The following is a 23,382-nucleotide window of genomic DNA, read 5'->3' as shown; positions in this document are numbered from 1 at the left end:
CATTTTGAGGCTGTGGTTAAAAGTCCCAACCTTATTCTTACACCGTCTACCCCAGCTTCAGCCCTAAGGGTCCCAGCAACAGTTAGTGGCAGAGAATGTAAGGAAAACCAAAAGGCATCGTGTGTGGTGGTGCTGCAGTCCGTGCCTCTTGAGCAGCTCTGCTCCCTTCACCCTCCCCAGGAGCAGCTTTGTCGTGGGGTGGGAGTTGGGCTCACCCCTCCGGCAGTGTGTGAGGACCTGTCTGTCCCCTGCAGGTGCTCTGGGTATCGGGATCCCTCTGCCAAACGTGCTGGGCATTCCCTTAATAAAAGTGGATATTCAGATATTAGCGGTAAGTGTTTGGAAAGGCTATTTCTTCCTGCAAGGCACTGGTGCAGGTCACTGGGACTGTTTCTAGCAGCTGGCTCCTGTAACAGGACCCTGCCAATGGTGGTTTAGTGTGCAAGAGCCATAGATTTTAAGCCTTGAAAGGCCAGAAAGGGTTGCTCTGTCTGACCTCCTTCAGCTCAGAAAATGCTGCCCAAGTACTTCGTGCCCACGAGCATTATCGAACGAGGTACGCAATGATCAATGTTCAGCCCCTCTGGGGAAGGTCCTGGTTCCCCCATTCAGGCTGCCTTTTCTTTCTGGAGAACTCTCTGTGAGCAGCTCTGATGTGGGTCCAGGGAGTCTGGCAAGCACTTTCGCGTGGCACCATTCAAAGTGTCTTGAATTGCACCAAATTCCAGTCCTGTGCATCCTGGAGATGTCCCAGAGGAGCTGGGATATTCTCCGACACTTCCCAAAGGGTACTGTGCCCCCCTTATTACAAATTTGTCATAAGGATTTTTGCAAGAGGGTTTTATGTTCACTGTGTGTTGCTAACAAGCTGTTGTGAACCAGCATCCCTCGAAGTCGGGAAATAACGTGGATGTGTCGCTCCTTGCACTTCTTCAGGGCCTGCTGGTAGTTCTGGTGTGAGCTGGGGAGTACAAGGCACGGAGAGGTCTTTCTGGGCAGAGAAAGAGGAAGACAGACCAGCGGGGATGGAACATCGAGAATGGCATTATCTACTTTTCTTTTCTAAACTTGATTCAAGATTCTTGATAACATTTAAGACAATTTAAAGTTAATTGGCTTGTGTGAGTACTAAGATACTTGCATAAGCCAAAACTCAATAGGCAGCTCTGTGTACAAATATTTATTTAGAGGAATTAGCATGATTTTGGGGTCACAGTTATAGTAGTTGCATGTGATGCTGCAGTGGAATTGTTAACTTTGTTCTGAGGGAAAATTGTTCTTGATATAATGAAAAAATTGCATATGGCTTTCTAAGTCAATGTCACCATCCACGTTCAGAAGGGCATGAAGTGCTGAGTGGGAGCTCAGGATACATTTGTCATGTAACTCTCTTAATAAAGATTCCTACTTTTTTAGTGCTTGGAATGAGGTTCTGGTTTCTGATGCTTCTCAGGGCAGGTATCTGTCCTGCCTCCAGCTATGGGATCTGGTTCCTTTGTGACAACTGATATTTTGGTTTTCAGTTGGAAAACTTTTTCCACTGAAACCTCCTGAGGAAAAAAACACTTGGATTTTTAGTGGCTGCTCCTGGCCAGGTAACCTACTGGCCAAATGCTAACCCACAAGCAGAAATCAGAATGAAGTCGAATTTCCAAAGGTCATTAACCATTTCCTAATAGAACCTGAAGGGAAAACTTCATTACCAGATAACTGAGAAGTATGATAACACTGGAGCACACTCATCTGCCTGCAGTAGTCCACATCTGCTTAAACTGATGTAACAGTCAGTTGGTCTCTGCACGTCACAGGGAAAAGAATTCAGGCATTTTTTATTTCAGAAAAACAAATGATTCTGGGTAAAAAATAAATAAATCTGAGCTCTTAAATGGCCTCTCAAACATCTGTTTTCTCCAGCACTAGACGTTATTACTAGTGTGTTATTTGTTGCTAGTGTCCCCAAAGCTAACGGTGGTACGTCACTGCTAAAGCACGGGTGATGCGTGGAGGAAGTCTAGCACCTATCAGGTAATGGACAGGGGCAATATCCTGTTCTATGTTTCTGCCTAAAGGTAAGAATAGTGCAATATCTGCCGGGCCAAAGTCCTTGGTTGTTGCATTAATTTCCAGCATCACAGTGAGATGTTGCAGAGGAGTCACTGAACGCAGCAGAGGACCTGCTGGACCTGTCGGCAGTCCCAGTTCATGCAAACCGCCCAGAGCTGTCCTGTGCTGTGGCAAATGACAAACTGGGTGTTGCGCACTGTCACGGCATGGGCTGGCATGTCTTGTGTCACAGCAGAGGGGCTGTGGGTGGGTTGAAGTACACGGTAACGCTGAAGACCAGTGTTTTGGCGAGTCTGAATGGCTCCTTTGGTTCCCAGCCCCGTGCAGGCTGATGGTGCCAGTGGGACCATGCTCTCCAAAGGCCATTCAACTGCTGGTAACATGGACCTTGCCCTGTCCCCAGGCAGAAATGATGCTCCTGTGTGGTGATGGGACTCCCCGCTCAAGCAGCGTGCTGCGGCTGGCCCTGGAACCAGCTAAACCACACGGGTGAGGAGTTTCTGCGAAGCGTGGAGTGAACAAGAGGGAACGCCGTGGACTGTTGGACCGTGCTCGTGAGCTGGGAGCTTCAACCCCTGCTGCTCGTGCTCTCTGATGCCGGTATGCCCGCGGTGCTGGCGGAGCGGGGTTTCGGGGGGCTGTGTGACCCCGTTCCCCGGGGGGCAGGATGAGCAGCCCCGCTGACCTGCGCTGGCAGCCGCACAGCCGGAGCGCTTGCAGCTTGCTTTGTGTCACCTCGGGGTTACTGGACTGATTGGGCTTGGCTTCTCCATCCATCCTTTTTGCCCGCAGGTTGGCATAACAGGCTTTGTTTGTACAAGGTTTTGTTCTGGTTCCTGAGCAAACACCTTCTGTACAGTAAGTAAAGTTTAGCACCTTTTTTGTGCACTCTTTTGGCCAGCACTTCTGTGTGCATTCTGGTTTGCTGGAGGGGATTAATTTTGCTGGCATGCTACAGAGTAATCTGTGATCAGTCACTGTCCCAGGGGTCTGTTTGACTTGAGAAAGAAAAGGCAGCGGGAAGTGTGTAACTGGGGAGCTCATGGTCTTGCAGAGCCAGGGCAGGGGCTGTGTGAGCCTGGGATGGCGGAAAAGTGGAAAAGTCTTCTTGTGCATATGGAAACGGCTTTTCCTCCCGGGGCCTGGCCTCCGTCAAGCCGTTTATTGCACAGGGCTGGGCAGGAAGGAGCAGAGGAACCTTTTCAAAAGGAAAAGGCAGCATCTCCTTGGTGTAACTTGTTACTTCTGCAACTTGTAAATCTAGTGCTCTGAATTGCTCGTGGGCTCAGGAGTAAATCCAGAGCGGCAAACTGCAAATCACAATTCATAAGAACTGGGACAATCCTGTCCACAGTGGAAAACCCACTAAATAGTCATTTTCCAGCATGCCAGCACCCTGACATGCTAGAAAGTCTTTTTATGGGTGAGCAGCAGGAGTGGGGTGTGATGGACTGGCTGCTCTACCCGGGCTGTGCGTGGGACTTCGGGCTCTCCAGCCCTTGTTCCAGCAATGTCCTGGTAAAGCTTCATTCCTCTGCTGCTCCACAGGGGCTGGCGAAGGGGCTCATCTCTGTTTCTCCAGCGTTTGAACCGTCCGGCTGTCATGTCCTGCTCCATGTGCCTCCAGCAAGGGAAGCCGTGTCTCACCGGCGGCTATTCCTGTGGGACCCTGGGATACTGCCAAGGAAAATGATGGATTTTGTTTATGCCAAGGACACTAATACAAACACTTTTTTCAGCATGTCTTTTTCCAGGTGAATCCAAAATGACTGCTGGGGACAACACTGGCTGTCTCCTGCGGATGCAGCTGTGCTGGGGGGGGGCTCAGTAAATCGGGTGACAGGAGGGAGCAGCAGAAGACCCCAGTTCTCCAGCGTAAGCCAGCTCTGCCTCCGAGCCTGCAGCTGGTCCTAGGTAGGACGTGTGCGGCTGGGAGTCGGGGTGTGCAGCTCCTGTCACCCCAACCCTATGCTGGAGATGCAGAGCCATGCTCTAAAATCTAAAGCCAGAATATCCACTGGTGGATAAATACATCTTTTTACTACTGTAGCTTATGCCTTTTGGGAAACTGGTTTAAGATATATTAGTCAAAGAATAATGGTTGCAGCGCTACCAGGAAACTTTTATTAGGAGCAGTTCCCGCTATTGCCAACTTTGGGCATTAAAACCATTAGTCAGGTCCCTGAGCTGGGCATATAAACCTTCAGGGTTTTTTACTCCTTATAATAAATCAACTTGGCTTGTTTTGTTTGCTCTCCTTTTTCTGAGTCTCTGAAATATGAGGTTTTGAAGTGCTTTTCAGCAGCTCTAGAGGCTAGAAATGAAGCGTATAGCTGTTGCAAATGAAAGCAGATGTATATATAATTAATATGGTTTCATGGGCATCACCATTGCAGAGCCCACATGAGAGCTGCAGAGTCAGCAGTAAGGGTGCTCTTCCTGGGCATCGGCGCAGCGATGCCCTCACCCGTCCGGAGGCAGCTGCCAACAGCACGCAGCGGTGGAGCGACTCGAGCGGCTTTCGGAGCTCTGTTACCAGCCCACCCTTCCATTTTGGACACTCGAGTCTGTTGTGGGTTTTTTTCCCCCGCCGTGTAGTTTCCTGAACAAGCTCTCGAGTGCAGAGGCGTGTTTGGTCAGTAGGAGAGAGCATTCACTATCGACAAATGCAGCCGTTGCTGCCCTTGGGCGGGCGCGTGCCGAGCCGGTGTGTGGCACTGTCTGTATGTGTGCAGTCACGTTTCATTCAGCATTTTCTCTGTGATGAGCTTTGTCAGAAGTATAGTTTTGAAAATATAACTGCCTTCAAGTCTAAAATTAGAAACCATTGTGCAGACTGCTTTTTTTTTTTTTTTTCTTTTTCCCCTTCTTTCTGACCCAGGGAAAACCACCAGCCGTAATGTTCCCATAGTAACACGAGAAATGGAGGAAAAGCAGATGAAAGATCTCTTGTTGGTAGGGGCCATGTCATTCTGCAGCTGAGAGGCATGGGGCTGCTTAGCATCCTTATAAATTAGTGGAATTTTCATGCTCCCTTAATTAAATGTAAGGTCTGAACAGCTGTACTGGTACCAGTTCTTAGCAAGACAGAATTCATCTGTCTTTGGGTACAAATTGTTGAGGGGAAAAAAAGTCAATAGTCATACCAGAAAATGCAGTATGAAAGAGAAATGTTTAATTAAAGTATGGAACATTGTTACACTCCATCCTCTTTGTGCAACAAAAATACCAAGAGCAGGACTGGAAGAGAAAGCCACTGGTGCAATGATGCTGTTATCCTAAATCTGAGAAAGTGTTGTTTTAGTAGGGCAAGAAAGAAGATTTTCAGCATTTCAAGCAGTGACAAAACACAAAGCATGACTTAAGTCAACAGAACAATTTTGCTGCTGCTTTATTCTGGACACCAGACTTCAGCCCACGGTGGTCTGCTCTCCGGTCCTCGCCTGTAGCTCGAGGTTGCAGGGGACCAAGACGTAGTCCTAAGCGAGGGGAGGAACGAGGGCTGAGCAAAGTGCCCATGTGGCTCACGTCAGCCTGCCCGGGGCTCTCCGCCGGCCAATGGCCCCTCCAACACATCTACTGCTCATGTCAGTGGGGGTAGAGAGGAACTATGCCTATTTAAAGCGATGAAACTTGGTTCTGCGGGTTAACAGGGCTAGAGGAGCAGGCTCTGATTTATTCTGGAGCCAGGAGGTAAGCATTGCTCCTGGGTTCCCTTTAAATCAAACATAGCAGGGAGCAATTTAAATGTCTTATTTCTTACCTTGTGAATCACGATGCTGACGTCAGTGTAGGTAAAGCTGGAGACGTGGGGCAGGAATATGCCTTCGCTCAGGACCACTAGGAAAAAAAAGAGGGAAAGTTGCCAACTGGGTGCTGCCTTTGTCCTCGCTGTGCACCCGGTGCGGCAGCACCCCTGCAAAACTGCCGGCTCCTCACCGTTCATCTGAGCCGGTACCTCCTCACGGATTGTGGGCAAAAATAACTCCTCCAGTAAGGCAGCCTGCCAAAGGGAAATCCACAGTCAGCTTACTTATGGCGTGACTCTAAAGCAGGAGAGGGGCAGGGACCAGCAAGAGAGAGGTCCTGATGCTCATTGCACCTCTCCTAGTCCGACATGGACCTGCATCTCCCTTCTGCAGGGTGCGGCGAGCACTCAAAGTAAATATTTCCCTGCTGATAACTGCTGCCCAGGGTGGTTTAGGGCAGTCTAAGCTGGCTGGTACCACTGAGGGTGACCAGGCTGTTAGAGGACGGTGCTAAGGCAGGGGCTGTTGCATTCAGCAAGTCACAGCAACACGGTGCAAGGAGGGATGCGGCCGTTGGTCGGTCACCTGTGGGGTGCGTGACTGGGAGCACCTACCGGCACGGGACCCACGTCGGAGGCAGCCAGGCTGAGTTCAATATCCCTGGAAAACAAAGAGCAGCATAGGAGTTGCTTGTAATAAGTTGTAATAAGCAGTGACTTTCACGTTCCCCCAAACAGCACGGCTGAGTCCAGGGCCAAGCCAGCAGTGAACTTGGTGGCTGGGCGCATCTGAGCAGATGGCTGGAGCCTTAATTCCCACCCCCCCCCAGGCACAGCAGCAAGGGCTGGAGGACGTTTTGGCTCCCAGGACCCAGACTGAACAGCTTTCTTGGGACCCTGCTGAAGCGGGCAGGCTGCGCTGGGGTGAGTGGGCTGCGGCGTGGGATGCTGCGGGGCCAGGGTCTGCGGCGATGGGCAGCCGCAGGCGCTGCCGTGGCCGGGCACACCGCAGCTCCCCCAGCTGCAGGCTGTGTTTGCAGGTGGGGCGGTTGAGCGTGTGCTTTCCCCGGCAGCGGTGCCGATGGTGCGGCAGGAACAGGCAGAGGCGGTCGGTGTTGGTGCCGGTCGCCTGCATACGGCTGTGCTGAACACAGAGGGTGGACGGGTGCAATTTCCACTTTCTCTGTAACCACGTCACCGGAGTCTCACTGTTTCCCTCAGGATAGAGCTACCTCTGCAGTGCCCAAACCATAACAGCTGAGAAATTCCCCAGACCGCTTTGCCTCTCTTTTCCCTGATATGACTGGGACGCATCCCCTTCGAGGGCGCGGAGCATAGCTGGGTTCATTACTCTATCACCGCTGTGGAGATTGTCATCCTTGTGTCGGTGATGCTAAGGAGGAGTCCTGCAGATATATCCTGCAAGGGGAAAAGAGAGGGCAGGATCAGAGTGAGCAAACGGCCCCGTTTCAGCTTTGAATAGTGGGATGCGATGAACCCATCTGTGTGCTGCCACCTGCGACGTGCTCCTCACGCCCTGCTCGATGCAGCAGAGGCAAACGCTGCTCGGGACCAGGAGTGCTGCGACAGGTAAAGGCTAAATCAGCCCCTTGCAACGGCTGCAATCCGGCCGGGTCTCGGAGCAAAGGGCATTGCCCATGTGCAGCTTGGGCACGCTCCCCATGCTCGCAGAGCACATTCGCAAAACACGCTCGGCACGCTTACGGGGCACACTCACCGCGTTCACGCTCAGGAAGCTCTGGAAAGCCGGTGATCCCGCCCCGACGTGGATGGTGAGGAAGAGCTTCAGGGCTGCCTTGCCTTCCTCCAGCACCACCCCAGGTGAGCTCCTCAGCACGGCTCGCAGTATCACCGGTAGGTCCTCCTGGAAGAGGGAGCCCACCTGCCGAGGGAGGGGGGTTATTTCTGGGCACGGCTGCCGTCCCCTGCACCCTCGGGGTGGTGGGCAGGCGGCTGGGGGGCACTGCCCGAGTTGGGGCCGTGCCTCTCGGAGCGACAGCAACGAACCTGAGTAATCTTCTGTGCTATGGTGGCGGTGGTCAGTGGGCTCTGAAAGACAAAACACACAGGTTGTGATCTGACTGACGGCTGCTTGGGGCTCGTGTCCAGCACGGCTGCGTGGACCCTGCGGTGAGCACTGTGCCATGCACAGGTATGTGCAGGAGCCTTCCTGCACACCAGCACGTGCCAGGAGCAGCATTCTGGTTACTTTTTGCAGCAAATTCTCCATGCATCGCTAGACCAACAATATTTTTGGGAGGCTGGGGGCGAGGGGCTGCGACTCCCATGGGTGCTCGGAGACACACTCTCATTTCTTTGCAGGGCACACGGCTCCTCCAAACCATTTGTGGGGCAGGGCTGTCCCTCCAAATGCATATTTTCTACTCCTTCCTTGCTTGCTTGCTCTGCTCACCGGGATGGTCGTGTTGAAGGCTCCAGCTGTTTCCAGGGCGAAGAAGAGGCTGGTGTAGAAGTGCTCAGAGAAAGCCAGGGTGAGGTGGGAAGGGCTGGAGCTCACCGGCTCAGGCATGCTGAACGGCACGGGGCTGACTGGCAGGGGGATTGCCATCCCCGCCACCTGGAAAGTTGTCTGCAGGGACACAGGCAAGGAGAAAAAGAGTTTGAGGTGTCTCGGGACACGTAGCACTGGGAGGAAGCAGCTCTCCCAAAGCCTGGAGCTGGGCTGTGAGTGCTGGAAAGGGAGGACTTACTTGCAAGGATATGGTGATTCCCTGCTCGGAGAACACGGGTGCAGCCAGGGGCAGGTACTGGACCTGGCAGCTTGGCGTGATGGGGAACTGAGCTGCAAAGCGAGCAGAGGGATGGTCAGAAAGAGGAGGGGAGCAGTGACGGCAGGTTGGGGCTGGGGAGAGTCTGGGTTTCCCCGCGTAAAAAGACAGGGAAAGAGGGAGGGGAGTGGGTCCCTGTGGAGATGACGGCGGTGGAGCCGATGCTGCTGGGTTTCTGCTGCCGGGTGGGAGCCCATCCCATCTCATGACCTGCTCCAAAATGAGCCCCAAAGCCCTTAGTCTGAAACGGGACTAAAAGCCAAATGCTCACCTGTCAGAGATATCAGCTGTTCATTTGGCAAAAGCAGCAATTTGGAGACTTCCAGGCAAATCTATGGAATAAAGAACAAAAAAGAGAGGTGGTAGAGGAACACGGGGGTCTGCTGGCATCGGGCATCCCCCAAATGCCTCCAACGCCTGTGTCCCCACCGGCCAGCCGTGCCGCAGCCAGGAGACACCCACGTTGGGTGACCACGGGGCTGCTGCTCCTCGCCCCACGTGCAGGGCTGCGGGGGAGACCTGGCAAAGCACCAGGTTGACTTAAAGTGCTCCAATTCTTACACAACTATGCAACTTTGTCTCATGCCTTTACAAACTTTATCTTACCTTATCAATGTTAATCTCCTTGTCCACATCTGAACTAGAGGACTTGCTGGATGAAAACAACAGAACGGAAGAAGTTAGACGAGAACCAGCTCAGCCAAGGGTAGGTGAGCATCTTTTATCTGACACAAAAGGCATCCAGAGACAGTATTACCGTTACTTTCTATCATCTATTAAGCTATGATTACCATTCAGAATCCTAAAACACTGAAGAATTGCCGTTGGACTTGCAATAAAAATGTTCCTGCTACACTAAAAGATCTGCTCCCTTATGAGAGAATGAAACTCTTTTAAAATGGGGGAAAACCAACCCTGCAAGCAGAACAAAGTTCCTCCCGTGAAGATAAAGTTTTTGCGTTAACCTTTGTAAGCTTTTAGGGCAGTGAGCAGATTTTAATCATACCACCTTCCTGCCTAGAAATGCTTGTGCCTCAGTTTCTTCTTTTCCCCCATTACCCAGATCCTATAACAAGGAAAACGGTGGGGTCGACCTTTCTATCTCCTCGGTGCTCTGCATCTCCTCCACGGTGGGTTTGCAGGCAGAGGTCACCAGCTCCAGGTTCCCTTCGGGGTTCATTTCCACGTGGAGGTCCGCCAGGATGGACAGTCTCATCACCTTGGTGGTCGAGCTGTGCCAGGGGAGGAGAGGCGGAGGCTGGAGCGTGGGGGCTGCCCCGGCCCCCCCCTGCTCCCACAGGCAGACGGCAGGTGCTGGATGCGGCCCCATCGCTCCGGCCGGGAGCTTGGGCTGCTTCCAGCCCCGCGGCCGTGGCACTCACGGTGCGGGCGTGATGCCAAGGTCCACATCGATGGTCAGCCGCAGCCCGGCGTTGGGGATGAGTGACAGGGACAGCTCGGTGACTTTGACGGAGTTAATTTGGTTCCTGCTGGAGCAGAAATGAAGGTGGAGACCAGCACAGACTGATGTGCAACCCCTGGCTGCTCTCACAGTGGGCAAACCCCCAAAGTCCGTGAGAGCTGCACAGCGCACGGATGAATCGGTGCCCCAAGGGTGGCACTGGGGCCGCTGCCCTTAGAACCCAATGGAGGAGCCAGAAGCTCATTTCTAAACCGCTCTGGCAAACAGCTGTGTTGTCTCCAGGAGGATTTTGCTGGCAAAATGCCTTTTGTGATGATATTCAAAGCACTCCGGCTAAATGCCAGCATGAACCGGTGGTACAGTGGCAAAGCCTGGGCAAGGCAGAGCCGCAGACTCACCCGCTGGGCTTTGGGGAGCCGAGAAACAGGTCTGGGACTGTCGGGGCCATTAGGTCCTGCCTGAGGATTGTCTCCGCGTGTGGCTTTGAAACCTCAGCAACTGTAAAATAAGGCAGATATTTTATGAGACTCTCTGGAGCTTGTGGTCTGATGCACAGAGATGGACAGGCTGAAATCCACCCAGGTGACACACTTCTATCCCTTACTAACTATCCCTGTTACTAGCTATAGAAAGGGGATGATGAAAGCGAGCTGATTAACGGCATAAGTTTCTGGTGACAGTGTTTGGTATTTTGTCACTGGACTGAAAGATGCTGCTGCCTCCCCTCCCTGCTGACGGCGGGGGAGGTACGGGGTCCAGACTTACCATAGCTCAGTCCTGACGGGCTGAGGATGCCCCCGCAGTCGGGTGTCCTGGTGGTGTGAGCGGGGACCAGGAGGCTCAGGAGGATGCTCAGGGTGAGGAGCTTCGCCATGCTGATGCCTGGAAGAGGAGGGCACCCGCAGCAGCCCGGTCAGAGCGGCGTGGCCCCGGCCCGGCCACGGAGCCGCGGGTCCACTCCTGGGTCGGGCTTGTGGTCCCGAGCTCGGCAGCTTTCGTGCAATAACAACGCATAGCTCTCGTGTGGTGCCTGGGCATTTAAAAGCACTAACTAAGGAGGCTCAGCCTTGAAAACCCCCTGCAAGTCTGTAAGCTAGAGTGGTGCTTGCAGCCATATTATGCCTGCTGAAGAGCATATAATGGCCCACAACTGGTATAAAACTAGCAAATAAACAGGAGCTAAAATTGACTGAGGAACAAACGGAAGTTATGGAGGAGGCTGAAATAAAATAAAAAGGTGAAAGTGTTATCTACCTCTCTGAAAACCATTTGAGAATTATTTATAATGTTTGTAATACTCTTACAGTATTAAGAAAACAAGTAATTCAGAAAGTTTAACCTGCAGAAAACATACAGATTTATATCAGATTTTGCAGAGGGTGGACTTCTGATGAGAACTGACCCTTACAGAGACACACCAAAGTAAGTACAAGCCATGCCTATATCAAGCTATCTAATTGCAAATGCATCTTTACCTTTCCTGGCCAGTCTTCCCATTCTTCTAACTCAGTTCGTGTCTTGCTGTGGCCTCACCAAGGATTTGTGCTGGCTTTATATATCCTCACAGTCAAAGCTGATGGGACAGAAGTTGGTAAAGAGGGCTGGAAACCAGGACATTGTGTGGACACTTTGTTTTATATACCATTTTAATTGTTTCCCCATATACTTGATTACATTTGCTGTTGACCTAGCGAGGTGAAATATTGAACAGCAGGTGCTGGGGCAGCTTGCCTTCATTGCGGTGTTACTGAGGAGCACAAAGAAAGGTCTCGGGGTGGAGGGTGCCAAGAAATCTGACATTGTTAGAAAGCGAACATCGGTTTCTTTGCTAAGCAGCCATGCTTTCTTCTGAACACTACAGGGTCAGCCGCCACCATGTCCACACCAGCAAGAAGCTGCTTTGGTTTGTGTCGCTCTCCCGGCTGGGCAGCTCAGACCAGAAGGGATGAGACCTGCATGTATTGCGCTGAAGGAGGTCTTGGCAATTCATCAAGGATGCCCTCCATTTCCATCAGGCCTGGGTGAGTCTGTTGAAGGCAACAGGAGTGTTTCTGTTGGGTTCAGTAACTTTTAGACAAGACAGAAGATCAGGGTTTTTTTAAAAAGTTATCTCCTCTAACCTCTGGAATGGCCCACATGCAATAATTCCTTCCTCCCTTTAATCCATTCCCAATCAAAAGCCACTGGCAATATTTATTACAACTAACTGGCAGAAAAAATGGTGGGTGGTGTCCATCCTCTTTGGTAATGTCTCTACAAGCAGTGAAAGCATTCATGGAAGGAACTCAGAGTCCCTCTCCTTCCTGTGCTTGGGGTCCATCGTGTTCTCCTGGCTTCCTTTTGGTCTGGAGGACAGAGCGTGGACTACCTGCAAATGCCGTGTAAGCGCATCCTCCATGGTCTCACCCAGCTCTCCTTCGTGCTTCGTGTTCTGACTTTCCCCCCCCCGATATTTGTGATCCAGGCTTTGAGGCATGACGAGTCTTCCAGAGAGGGTTGCATTGCCCATTTCTGTCTGAATCCCTTGGCAATGGGATAAGGTGTTCAGCGCTTGTTGAAACACCTGCTGCCTGGGGAGGCAACCATTGTCCTTTGTGCATTGGTGAAGTGAGTTATTGGGCGCTGGTTCCAGGTGCATCTTGACATGTTCAAAGCCTTTGGCTCTCACCAGCGCTGTGTTGCTTTTCTTAGCGTGACAGAGAAGTGCCAAGAAAAGCAGACTTTCAGCCACGTTGTGCATTTCCATTGAAGGTATCCAGATAGCAGTGTCAAGAGGAAATATGAAGATATATGCCTAGCAGCCTACTGAGGGAGAGCAGGATTTACACTTCTACGCTGATGTATGCAGCCCATTTAGAGGCAAGAAATGTGTTCAGAGAAGTAAATCCATTGAGAAGGTTGTAACCTGCAGACGAGTCCCCTGGAGCCATGGGAGGCATTTTGTGGCATCTGACTTTGGTAGGGACAGGGACACAACCTAGAAAAGTCTCTGCGAAATAAGTCCTTGCTGTGTTTTAGAGCAGCAGTAGGAAATTTGCCCCTGCTATACCTTGCTCCAGCATAGGTAATATCGGCAGCTCTTCTCAAAGCAGTACTGGAGATTTATCTGTGGAGTGTTATTATCATTTACAGCAGTGCAAGGGTCTGGGGATAAGCTGCCAGCACGAGATGGCACCGTGGTGCTTAAAGGTGGATTTTCTCCTCCTGAAGAGCTGTTCTGGACCCAATGATCCCTGTGGAGGCTTAATTAGATGTCAGCTTATAGCATAATGACTGATCAAGTTACTAGCACAAAAGTGTCTTTCTGACATGATGCGTTCCTTATTGGGAGTTATCTATAAATCTTGCACTCCTGTTAGATAAGATGTAAATCTCCCTGTCTGGGCTTAGCAGAGAGCCACCAAGTACATCACTGAGAGGGAGGTGATGGCAGATTAAACCTCATGACACATTTTATACAGAAATGAAGAGAAGAAATAAATTACTTGGTGCTGCAGGATCCCGCCAGGGTGAACTCCCAGAGCCGGGTCCTGCTGGGTAGGGTACCCGGGAGGGGACGGGTGAGGACACCGAGGTGGCCGCTAGCCCCAGCTCAGGCAGGGCTGGTGCGTGGGCAGACACAGCGGGAGCGGCAGCGTGGCCAGCCCGGAGGAAAGCTTCGTGCAGCCTGTCTGCTGTCTGGTGGGACGCATGGCTCTCCCGTGGTGGGACGGGGATGGGGTTGGGGCTGAGAAGCCCATTCTCTGAGCAGGTGACGATTCTTCTCAGCCTCACTCCAACCTGGCTGATCTCAGTAAGAATATTACTGAGATCACTGCAATTTCCACTGGGTTACCCACCAGCTGATCTCATGTCCTCCCCCAGTGTTTGCACAAGCTTCATGCACCTTTGGGGAGCGAGTGCCACTCATCCTGAGAGTCACAGCTACACAGTTGTCTCCAAAAGCAGAATTTACCATTACACATCTTAGATTTCTTCTCGCCCCCACTTCTGCCTGTACCATGTAATTAAACAGATCAGGTTTTTCATTCAGAGTTGATGTGCAAGTCCCTGTTGGCTCTTCCTGGGCATTGAGCAAGAGCACTGGTTTCAGCATGCTGGGAGCACTTGCCTGGTACCTGAGGCTTGAGGGCTTACCTGGACTTCCAAATTTATTAGTGAAATTATTTGTATTGGCAGATGTCAGAAACACTCAGGGATTAGCTTACACCACAGTAATTACCCAGCTTTTTACTTCTTTTGTTTTTCCTCTTTCTCGGTCAGGGTTTATATATAGGCTGTTTCTTGCCTCTCTCCAGAAGATCAGCACAAAGCCTGGACAACCTCTGGGGACTCTCTGGGCGAGGTGACGGCAGGGCCCTTCCCTGCAGGAGTCCCCGTCGTGGTGAGGTGCAGCAGCCCACGTCATTTCTCTCCAGGGCAAGGGAGAAGTGGGATGCCAAGCCGGAGCAGACCGGTGGAGCCATGTCAATAGCCGTGGAAAGGCTCATCACGCCTCGTGCCACTGCCATGGCCAACAGCCATGAGCTCTCCTGCCGCTCCTACAGCCAGGGCTTGGGGTAGCCCTGAGACCCAGCGGGCCACGAGCTCCATCAGGCAGCTCCAGCCCTTTCTCTACGGCAGGTTTTAGGCATCATGAGCAGCTCTGGTACTTGTGGAAGTGGAAGGTCTAGTGCCCCGCTTGGGTACCGACCACGGGGCGGGTGGTGCAGGACACAGGCATGTCCTGATGGGGCTGCTCTGGGGTCTTCATGGACATCTGAATTTTGGGGTGTGATTCTTGTAGTCAGGTTGTGTTTTGACCAGTGTAGCTCTGCCAGACTTGCACGGAGCCCTGCTCGCTTTCCTCGAGTGCACGAGTGCAGCGTTTAGCCCCTGACGTGCGGTTTGGGAACTGTCCCCAGCTCATTGCCTCTCTCTGTCCATTGAAGCCCACAAAGTCCTGTAAGCCTCTGCCACCTCTGGAGCTCTGTGAGCAGCCGTACGGGATCGGAAGATGTCAAGGTTTTGGTGCATTTTATTCCTTGGCAGCTGGCTGGCGTGGTCAGGAGGAGCTGCTGGCCCGGGAGCTGTCATCAGGATCGACCTTGGAACGATTGACCACGGTAAGTGCTCAGCCACGTTAACGTCCGTGCACGGGCATGTGTGTCCGTGCGGACCAGCGGGCAGTGGTCCACCGGCCGTGTCGCAGCGAGGAAGCCGCCTTTCGCTGCTGCACGGCCGGCATCCCCGCGCGCATCCCCAGCCGCCGAGTGCCGGGCAGGCGGGCTCCGGGCGCTGCCCTTCATCCACAGCAGGAGCCGCTTCCTTGCGGTCTGCGCCCGCTGAGCTCCAGCCATTATCCAGGGACAGCAGAGATCGCTGGTAATCCGAATTTACAGCACGCGAAGCGCCCTGATGGTGCCTGGGTGTGCTGGAGTGGGAATATGTTAATAACGATGTTTTATAGGGTACAGTGGGGAGTGCTGAGTCCCCCCACCCTCCGGCACAGGCTCCTCCCTGGGGGTTTTTGTGCTAAACTCCTCGTCCTGTGCAAATCTTCCAGCAGTCTCCACTGCTCTGAATGAGAGTGATGTTCTGCAGAAAATGGCAGAGGAAGCCGCAAAAAAAAAGGCAAACGCCAAACTCATCAAAGGCATCTCGGGGTGAGTGATGATCAGCAGCCTTACACCACGAGCCTGAGCCTGGGAATGAGAAAATAAAAGCAGAAGGTTGGGAAGTGTCAGCCTGGAGGCAGAAACGAATCACTCCCCGCTAACAAGTGTGATATTAAAGCCAGTGATTTTCTGCATGGTTGTGTCTACAAATACATGGAGAAACTATAACTTAAAGGCAACAAAGCGCGTCGGCTCCTGCTTCAGCGTCGGCTGGGGACTGCTGCAGTGGCTCTGCAGCGCCGGGTGGGGTTTGCTCTCAAAGCCGGGGTTGCCCAGCTTTTGTCAATAATATCCTGAGGGAAACCCAGAATTTCTGGGGGATCAGAGCTGGCCCTCCATCCCGCAGATTCGTGCTGAGTGACAGCAGGGAGACATTTTGAACACCAAAATATTTTTTTTTCTTTTCCAAATTTTTTCAAAATTGAACTGTGCAATCTTTTTGTTAGGAAGAACATGTTTCTAAATTTAAAAGTGATTTTAGATGGAAAGTTTAAACAAGAAGTGGAAGAATAAAGATGGTGATGGCAATATCAGTGATAGGCGACTTTGATGTAAGCAGCCCAACCTGGCTGCTCTGCAGGCTCCTCTTTCCCAGATCTTTTCCTCTGTTTTTTTCCCACAGGCTGAAAGTGAAAGATCTCCGTCCCCCGGTGATATCGCTGATGCTCTCGCCGGGCCTGGGGCTCTTCATGGCCGTCTTAGTCCAAATGACCATCACTGGGAAAAGGTAAGCAGGAGCCGGTGCCCATGGGGGAGAGCCGCTGCCAGGGCTGGGGTGGGCTGGCTCGCTCCCGGGGGTTTGCTCTGCGGTGACCGAGCTTTGCTCTGAGCAGCTTCATAGGAGGAAACATGGAAATCGCTCTGGCCGCAAACCTGACAGCCAGCAGCCGGCTGTGGCAGGACGCCGCGGGCATCCCCAGGTTCAGCTCCAGGAACTGCCACATCGCTCTCGTTAGTGTTAAAACCAAGGTCCCCAGCAGGTGAGTCCCAAAGGACAACACCGATGATTTGCCAATATTAATAATTCCTAAGAGGTTAGTAACAGCATTGTTGAATCTTTCAGTCTCCAGGTTTGGATTTCTACAGAGCACAAATACTTTTAACCGTTCGTTTTTTCCACTAAGAAAACCAAAATGTTTTATGGGCAAATTTATGCCAGCTCTACCTGTGTTATTCCATGCAATGTTCATCTTTGGCATCAGTCCTCATTTAAGTGCTGTACTCCTGGGCTTCTTTTAGGCATGGAAACCTTTAGCTTTGTTTAAAGCCAGAAGATGGCATTCTTGAGAAAAGGTTTGTAAAGAAAGAAAACAACTTTTATTAGACATTAGGCATATTTTGGCTTAATCCATACCAGATAGGTTTCTTTAGCGCTTGGCTTTCTTGCCTTTTGATCTTTCGTAAATAATTATTGCTATGTGCATAATGGCCGGGTCGGCTGATGTGTTGTCTCTGCCCAGCGTGCTGCCCAAAGTCATGAGCAAGTTTCTGGACAGCACCCTTCAGAAAGTGCTGCCATGTCTGGTAAGTCTGGTCCTCCTCCCATCCTTGTTTCCCGGAGATCACCTCCTCCTCTTCCTCACTGCACTGTAAGAGTTTTCACAGTTTTGCCCCACAAAGGAGCTTGCAGGCTGGTGAAAGGGAGCATTTCAAGCAATTACTTGTTTTATGCAGTCAACACCCGCAGCAAAGGCACTGTCACTGCCTAAATCCTCCTCGTCCCAGCCGGACGGTTAGGGATGCGATGCTCAGACAGAGCTGATCTCGATGCTGAGCACGCTTCTTCCTAAAGGCTTGTCAAAGGGCAGACTTGCAGCCTCTTAACATGTGTCATAAAAGTCCGTCTGGTTTAGTCAGATATCTGGGGGGGTTCTGGCCCTGTTCTTTGCTTGGCTTAAGGCAGGTTTACTCCAGAATAACCTAATTCAACCAGGGACAGAGAAAACTGAGGCAAGCCCTTGTCTGGGTAATTAATAGTGAAGGGTCCTGGTGCTTCAGGGCAGGAGCTGCACTGGCCTGGCAGCCACAAAGCTCTGCTCCCACCAGAAGCCTCTGTGCAACGTTTTCTCACACCTTTCTTCTCGCCCTACAGCTGTGTCCAGCCGTGGATGCAGTGCTCAACCTTGTGAATGCAAAATTCACCACCATGACTTGTAAGTTGGCATCCATCCCACCCATCTCCCTCCCTTCCCCCAGCAAGGGGAAAGCGCAGATCTATCGCTGAGGATAGACAATCTGCTGAGCCCTGACTAAGATCAGGCGGGGACAACCCCCAACAGGGGCTACACGAATATCCACCCCCTCCTTGGTGGAGATTTGGAAGTGCCTGGCACCGCAAAGCCTGGCAGGGAGGCAGGAGCCCACCTAAGCCGTAAATGGCACATGGCACTGGTGAACCAGTGGTTTGGCACTGGTGAGCGCTCTCCCTGTGGCACAGAGCGTGCACCTTCTGGTTAAGCATCCCGCTTTGCTTCCATGCAGCCGAGATCCCTCTTGGGACTGCTGGGACCCTCCAATACGCTTTGCTGAACCCCCCAGTGACGAGTGAAACTTTCATAGAGCTGGATTTGAAGGTGAGTGCTGCTGCCTGGCGCCGGGTCTTGGAGCGGTGACGTTTCTGACATCCATTTGCTCGGAGGTGTTGTCCTTCTCAGCCTTGGGCAGCAGAGGCTTTGGAAGGGGTGCAGACATGTGCAGGTTGCATTATATCACCTAATCACCTCCTTGGCTCATCATTCTCTATGGAGTTTATTGCTCTGTTTCATTGCTGACACTACAAAGCAAAGCATCCCGTACCTTGTACCTGGTCCAAACGCAAGTCCTGGAAATGTACCTGTGCTGTCTGACATGGCTCCTCTTACTGGTCCTTTTAGACCATTCTCCACCAAAAGGAGGGAAAAGAGGTTGGCCTTCCCACGGACAGGTCGCCTCTTGCTTCTCTGCCACCAAAGAGGGATGCTGCTACCCAGCTCATCCTGTCTGCAAACTTCTTGAGTGCTGCGCTCTCTATTCTGCAGACATCCTTCAACCTGGAGATCAGCAATAACATGGTGGGTGATTTGGGCTTGAGATTTTCCTCAAGAGACCGCTAAAGTCATCTACACTCAAGTTCAAGGCAGATCCATGCTCTGTCTATGCCTCTTCCCTTCCCCATGTTAAACTCCCTCCCACCCAAGTGAGTGAATTAAGTCCCTGCCCTGTGGCACTTTCTTAACAGGTTCTTGGGCTTCCCCCACTGGTCACTACGATGCTGGGAGCCCTCATCCCCGAGGTGGGTGGACTTTGCTGGATCCTACTGGTCTGTGGGTCATGTCAGGCTACTTATGGCAGCAGATAAAGCTGCTCTCCATTCACAAAGACATGCTGGGAACCTTTTCCCCAAGGTCAGACTGGTGATCTCTTTATTTTATTAGTAAAACTTTTAGTAATAAGATTATTTAAGGGACATACTACTGAGCAGTATGGACCAGCTTGACTGACTCCCACTGACTTTGGTGAATGTCACCGATGCTCAGCACCCACCAGGATAATCCCCAGAGCAGTGAACTGAGAAGGAAAGGGAATGTCACCCCTTTGCTTTGACTCTCCACAGATTTCCAGGGTGCTGCCCCCATCACAGCCAGTGGTGATTGAAATGCGAGAAGCGAAAGCACCAGTGGTGACCATAACCCCAGACAAAAGCCTTGTGCAGCTCTACAGCACCGCCGAGTTTTGGGTTTCCCCTTCAGACTCTGCTCCCGAATCCCTCTTTGTCCTGGATATTGTGAGTTGAAGCCTTTTGCAGTTGGTGAGGGCTGAATGTGGTCGCCCCTGCCCCCGAGCCAGCAAACCTGCACCAACACCGGAGCGAGATATCTGGGACAGCAGGCAGGGACATCTATCAGGAAGATGCCTGGCTGGGGGGTCCCGTGGAGCTGGAGCGGTGGGGGGGGGGCCCAGGGTCCCAGTGGGGACTCCCTTTCCTTTTCCCCTTGCAGCACAGCAACCTGGAGGTGCAGTTTGCCATTGCAGAAGAAAAGCTGCGGCTCTCCCTCGCTCTGCAAAGGTAACGCCGCTGCTGGTCCCCAGTGCCAGCACCAGCAGAGTGACAGTCCCTGGGCTGCTGGGGAGGTCACACGCTGCATCTCACCCCTGCATTTTCAGAAGGAACCTTTACTGTCTCTGCATGATGTTTTTATAGTTTATACCAACAGCTATTTAAACATAGATGAGGGTCAACATGACATAATCCAGCTGACCTAAAACCTGTTTGGGTTTTTTTGCTCTTTAAGTTTGAAGAGCTGAAGTTGGTTCAGGGTGGAGAAGATGCTCTCGGTGGGAAGCCCCCCATTCCTGGAGGGAGGCTGGCGGAGCCATGGCACCTCTGGTGCAAGGGGGAGGTTTGCTGGAGGCCAAGATCTGGGTGAGGAGTTTGCTGAGGGCGACGGGGCAGCTTGCCGGGGGGCTGCGGGAGGCGAATGACGCTGTGCCTTTCCTCTCCCTGCAGTCTGTCTCGGGTGGCCTTGGCGTCCTCCTCCCTCGGGACGTTTGACGTGAGTTGGGCAGTCCGTGCTGCGCGTGGGGCTGGGGTTGCCGCTGTGAATCTCCGCGCTGGCAGTTTCTGTAACGTGGTACCAGGAATTCACTCCCTGGAGCCCCATCCTGGTGCTTTCATTATCAATAACAGATTTGTTAAAAAAAAACCCACAAGAAAACCAAAGTGAATGCTGAAGATTGAAATGTTATTTCAAGGAATAACATTTCAAGGAATTACAAATGACAAGCCAACTGCCAAAACCATTTGCCCACAGGCACGAATGCTCTGGAAGGGGGCCCGCCTCGTAACGCGCCATGTTCATTTGTGGGAGAATTTTGGCCACAAGTAACTCTCCCCGCTGCGGAACCGGCTGGGTGGGAACGTGGGCTGGGCTGGGCGGAGGTGGTGTGGGCTGGATGTCCAATCTCCTCATCTCCCTCTAATCCTGACGCCGAGATAGAGACGCCTGGGAGGGTGAGCGCTGGCAAGGTCTGTCTTGCAGCAGGGCTTTGGGCTGCGAGGAGCGCGCCTGGGTGCCCGGCACCGGCTGCAGGGCAGAGAGCAGAGTGCTGCTGGGGCTGGGGACAGTCTCATCTGGGCCAGTTTTCATGGAAATTTAGAATTTTTCAGATGTTCCCATTCAGCTCAGGGGGACCGTAGCAGTTTTCCTGTGATTGGAGAGGGCGCTGGATGAATTGATGGGGTGAGCCCGGCAGACGCGGCTGCTGGCACACGGAGCGACGGGCGGTTTACACCACTTCTCTGTGTTTCAGGAGCTTCCGCTGAAAGGAGTTTTGGCAGATATTATTCATGTGGCTTACGTGCCATTGATCAACAGTAAGCACTGCTATGGCTTCATCTAAGGATTCGCTATCTGAACGGGGGAAATAATAGTTCTCATTTCTTTTCCCAACAATAGACTGTTGTTATCTTTTTTTTGGAAATGGCATTGCCTGGCTGACCTTGCATGCTTTTCCTGCCCTCAAGGCTGTGAGTGGCTTTGCCAGGAAAATCGCTTGCTGGCTGTTTTGCACCCGCGGGGTTTGCAGTGGGTGCTGGAGGAGGGCAATGCCTCCTGGTCGGGGCTCCGGCATGCCCACTCCTTCAGAGGCAGGAGATGGCTGCCCGCCCACAGCAGAGCCACTGCAAAGGAGGCAGGCTTCTCCTCTGAAGCCTCTTTGAATGTTGTTCCTGTTCTCAAAATCAAAGCCACTTGCCCTGAACAACCGGTAACAGTTTTCATAATATCTTTGTGTTTCTGAAGTCTCCAAAAATGGACACGTCCCTCTTTACCATGCCTGAAAACAGCCAAAGCGTCAATAAAAAACCCCCACCCTGGAACATCCATTTATCTGCTTAACTTGCATGGAAAGTATGCCAAAAGCAGAAATTTTATTCATGCTAAGATACAAAACCCGGCAATTCTAGCCCTGCTGATTTTCCTTCTGAAAAGGAAAGCTTTTCATGATGCTGCAGCCAGAGCACCTCTGACAGCATCTCCCACTTGTTCCAGGGGTGCTGTGCGGAGGGATCCCCCTGCCCGACCTGCTGGGCATCACCTACCAGCGGGCGAACATCAGCGGGTTCGAGGTAGGCACCGAGAGGCTACTCACGCAGTGCTTTTGCTGTATCATCCCTGGAATTAGTGCCGTTAGTCCATCACATCTGAGCACAGAAGCAACTGTTAAATCCTGCCCATGTGCTTTTGATTTTTAAATCTGCAGAATGCTCTAGTGCTGGATGTGCCTGCCACGGAGACCTGAGGTACGGCTGCAACATTCCGCTGCTGCAAGGACCCAGCAGGACCAGGTGGGAGAAAGAGCAGCAAGGGTGCTGGTGTTCCTGGGGCATTTCTTCCTCTTTCCTTCACTTTTCAGTAGTTTGACTCCACAAGCTGAAATAAAAAGACCCCACCACCCCACAGCGAGACTCTGGCCTGTTGCGCATCTAGTGGAGCCAGCTGGGCATGTCTGGGCAGAGGTGGTATTTCTTGAAAGGACTGGTCCCTAAATAAATCACATTTGCACCAGAAAGAGCACGTGCATTAGCGTGCTGCAGGCAGCAGCGTGGGCTGCCGTCGGGGTGCAGCACCCACATCTCCTGCAGGAGGGGGGGTGCCAGAAGGGGACCCCCCAGCTCCTGGGGTGCCTGCGCTGCGAGAGGAGGGGAGTGTGTCTGCAGTCATGTGTGGGGATTAGGACTGCTTGGGATGAGTTAGAGATGGGCATTTAGACATCTCCCTGTGTTTTTTAATATTTCAGAAGTGCCTAGCATCGTGGTTTATCGGCTGCATTGCAGATATTGATCCCAAGCGTATAGTTCACTGATTGCTGGATAATTATCTGTTGTTAGTAAGTCAATAAACAGCTTCGATCCTGATTTCATTGAGCTGACATGATTTGAACATTTTTTCCTGGTGACAGGTAGCTGGTGCAGAACTAAGGATATCTTTGAAAAGATCATTGTGTTTTTAAGAAATCGTCCCCAAGAAAATCTTGCTGTGAGGCAGGCTCTGAGAACTCCATTTGTTTTCTTGTGTGTGCTGCCAGACCCAGCAGGCATTTTTTTTCTGCAACGCTTGTAAGGAATTGTCCTCGTCAGGAGTCCTAAGCAATGAGGGAAGCAGCCATAAAACCAGCTCCCCGTGAGGACTGGTGTTTATGGTGCCTTCTCTCTTCATTTCACTGCAAACATTGTCAATGCCAAACACAGTTTTTAAGAGATTTCCCTTATTGTTCTTGCATTAGCTAATAAACAATCGAACAGTTTGAGTCTGAATTCCCTAAGAACAACAAAAGCGGAATCAAAAAATCTGTATGCAGCCCTCCTAGGAGAAATCAAGGCTGGAAATCTCAGGGGGGACCTAGTTAATTTTTTATGAAACACTTAACTGCGCTGTCGAGCTGCACTGTCACATAACTGGTATTTGATGCCCTGGGGCACTTGGTGGAGGTGCAGCCTTCGGACATGTGCAGGCACCAGCCTTGTCCCCTGGAGCTGTACGCAGACCCCAGCAGCCCTGATCCCACGTGGCGGCAGCGGGGGATATACCAGTGTCTCACAGTTAATGGTCCCAGAGGAATGAAAGAGCAAACCAAGACTGCCCTGGCTCAGGGGTTCCTGCAGAGACAGTTTCCTCAGGCAGAAAGGCCACGTCTGGATGA

At 51.9% G+C, this 23,382-nt stretch overlaps 3 protein-coding genes across 3 annotated transcripts in view; 2 read left to right on the top strand and 1 right to left on the bottom strand.

Moving 5' to 3' along the window:
- The window catches only part of LOC115339162 (BPI fold-containing family B member 4-like), a 33,623-nt gene extending 29,313 nt beyond the window's left edge, over positions 1-4,310 (top strand). The window contains exons 22-23 of the mRNA XM_041122772.1: positions 255-331; positions 2,468-4,310. Of these exons, the coding sequence (XP_040978706.1) occupies positions 255-331; positions 2,468-2,557 (167 nt within the window). The 3' untranslated portion in view covers positions 2,558-4,310. The remainder of the gene's footprint in view (positions 1-254; positions 332-2,467) is intronic.
- Positions 4,311-5,386: 1,076 nt separating this feature from the next.
- Positions 5,387-11,542, bottom strand: LOC115339178 (protein TENP-like). Its single transcript, XM_030008770.1, has 16 exons — positions 11,521-11,542; positions 10,811-10,927; positions 10,444-10,543; positions 10,005-10,112; positions 9,717-9,854; positions 9,229-9,274; positions 8,894-8,954; positions 8,545-8,636; positions 8,247-8,423; positions 7,841-7,882; positions 7,551-7,715; positions 7,164-7,231; positions 6,428-6,473; positions 6,004-6,067; positions 5,828-5,904; positions 5,387-5,543 (listed from the first exon to the last, which is right to left on the bottom strand). The coding sequence occupies exons 1-16, from the start codon at positions 11,540-11,542 to the stop codon at positions 5,475-5,477; spliced, it is 1,392 nt and encodes a 463-aa protein (XP_029864630.1). The 3' UTR covers positions 5,387-5,474.
- A 461-nt stretch (positions 11,543-12,003) lies between these two features.
- Positions 12,004-22,597, top strand: BPIFB6 (BPI fold containing family B member 6). The gene is made up of 16 exons (XM_041122774.1): positions 12,004-12,070; positions 14,995-15,150; positions 15,591-15,690; positions 16,325-16,429; positions 16,536-16,682; positions 17,163-17,226; positions 17,795-17,855; positions 18,184-18,275; positions 18,576-18,752; positions 18,920-18,973; positions 19,295-19,465; positions 19,680-19,747; positions 20,189-20,234; positions 20,992-21,055; positions 21,732-21,808; positions 21,943-22,597. The coding sequence occupies exons 2-16, from the start codon at positions 15,042-15,044 to the stop codon at positions 21,979-21,981; spliced, it is 1,374 nt and encodes a 457-aa protein (XP_040978708.1). The 5' UTR covers positions 12,004-12,070; positions 14,995-15,041; the 3' UTR covers positions 21,982-22,597.
- Positions 22,598-23,382: the final 785 nt, after the last annotated feature.

This window comes from Aquila chrysaetos, chromosome 3, assembly GCF_900496995.4.
Source record: "Aquila chrysaetos chrysaetos chromosome 3, bAquChr1.4, whole genome shotgun sequence".
Taxonomy (NCBI): domain Eukaryota; kingdom Metazoa; phylum Chordata; class Aves; order Accipitriformes; family Accipitridae; genus Aquila; species Aquila chrysaetos.
Note: the sequence above shows the minus strand (reverse complement) of the source record. Positions and strands in the feature narration are given on the sequence as shown.

What these genes read in the sequence shown, in the direction of transcription:
- LOC115339178 (XM_030008770.1), bottom strand. Translation starts at nt 11,542, where the DNA reads ATGGGAAGACTGGCCAGGAAAG. An exon ending in AGGAGATTAACATTGATAAG is followed by an intron (nt 8,955 to 9,228) that starts GTAAGATAAAGT and finishes TTTATTCCATAG; the next exon opens with ATTTGCCTGGAAGTCTCCAA. An exon ending in ACAGCTGATATCTCTGACAG is followed by an intron (nt 8,637 to 8,893) that starts GTGAGCATTTGG and finishes CTCGCTTTGCAG; the next exon opens with CTCAGTTCCCCATCACGCCA.
- BPIFB6 (XM_041122774.1), top strand. Translation starts at nt 15,042, where the DNA reads ATGTCAAGGTTTTGGTGCATTTTATTCCTTGGCAGCTGGCTGGCGTGG. An exon ending in AGAAAGTGCTGCCATGTCTG is followed by an intron (nt 17,227 to 17,794) that starts GTAAGTCTGGTC and finishes CTCGCCCTACAG; the next exon opens with CTGTGTCCAGCCGTGGATGC. An exon ending in AAAATTCACCACCATGACTT is followed by an intron (nt 17,856 to 18,183) that starts GTAAGTTGGCAT and finishes GCTTCCATGCAG; the next exon opens with CCGAGATCCCTCTTGGGACT.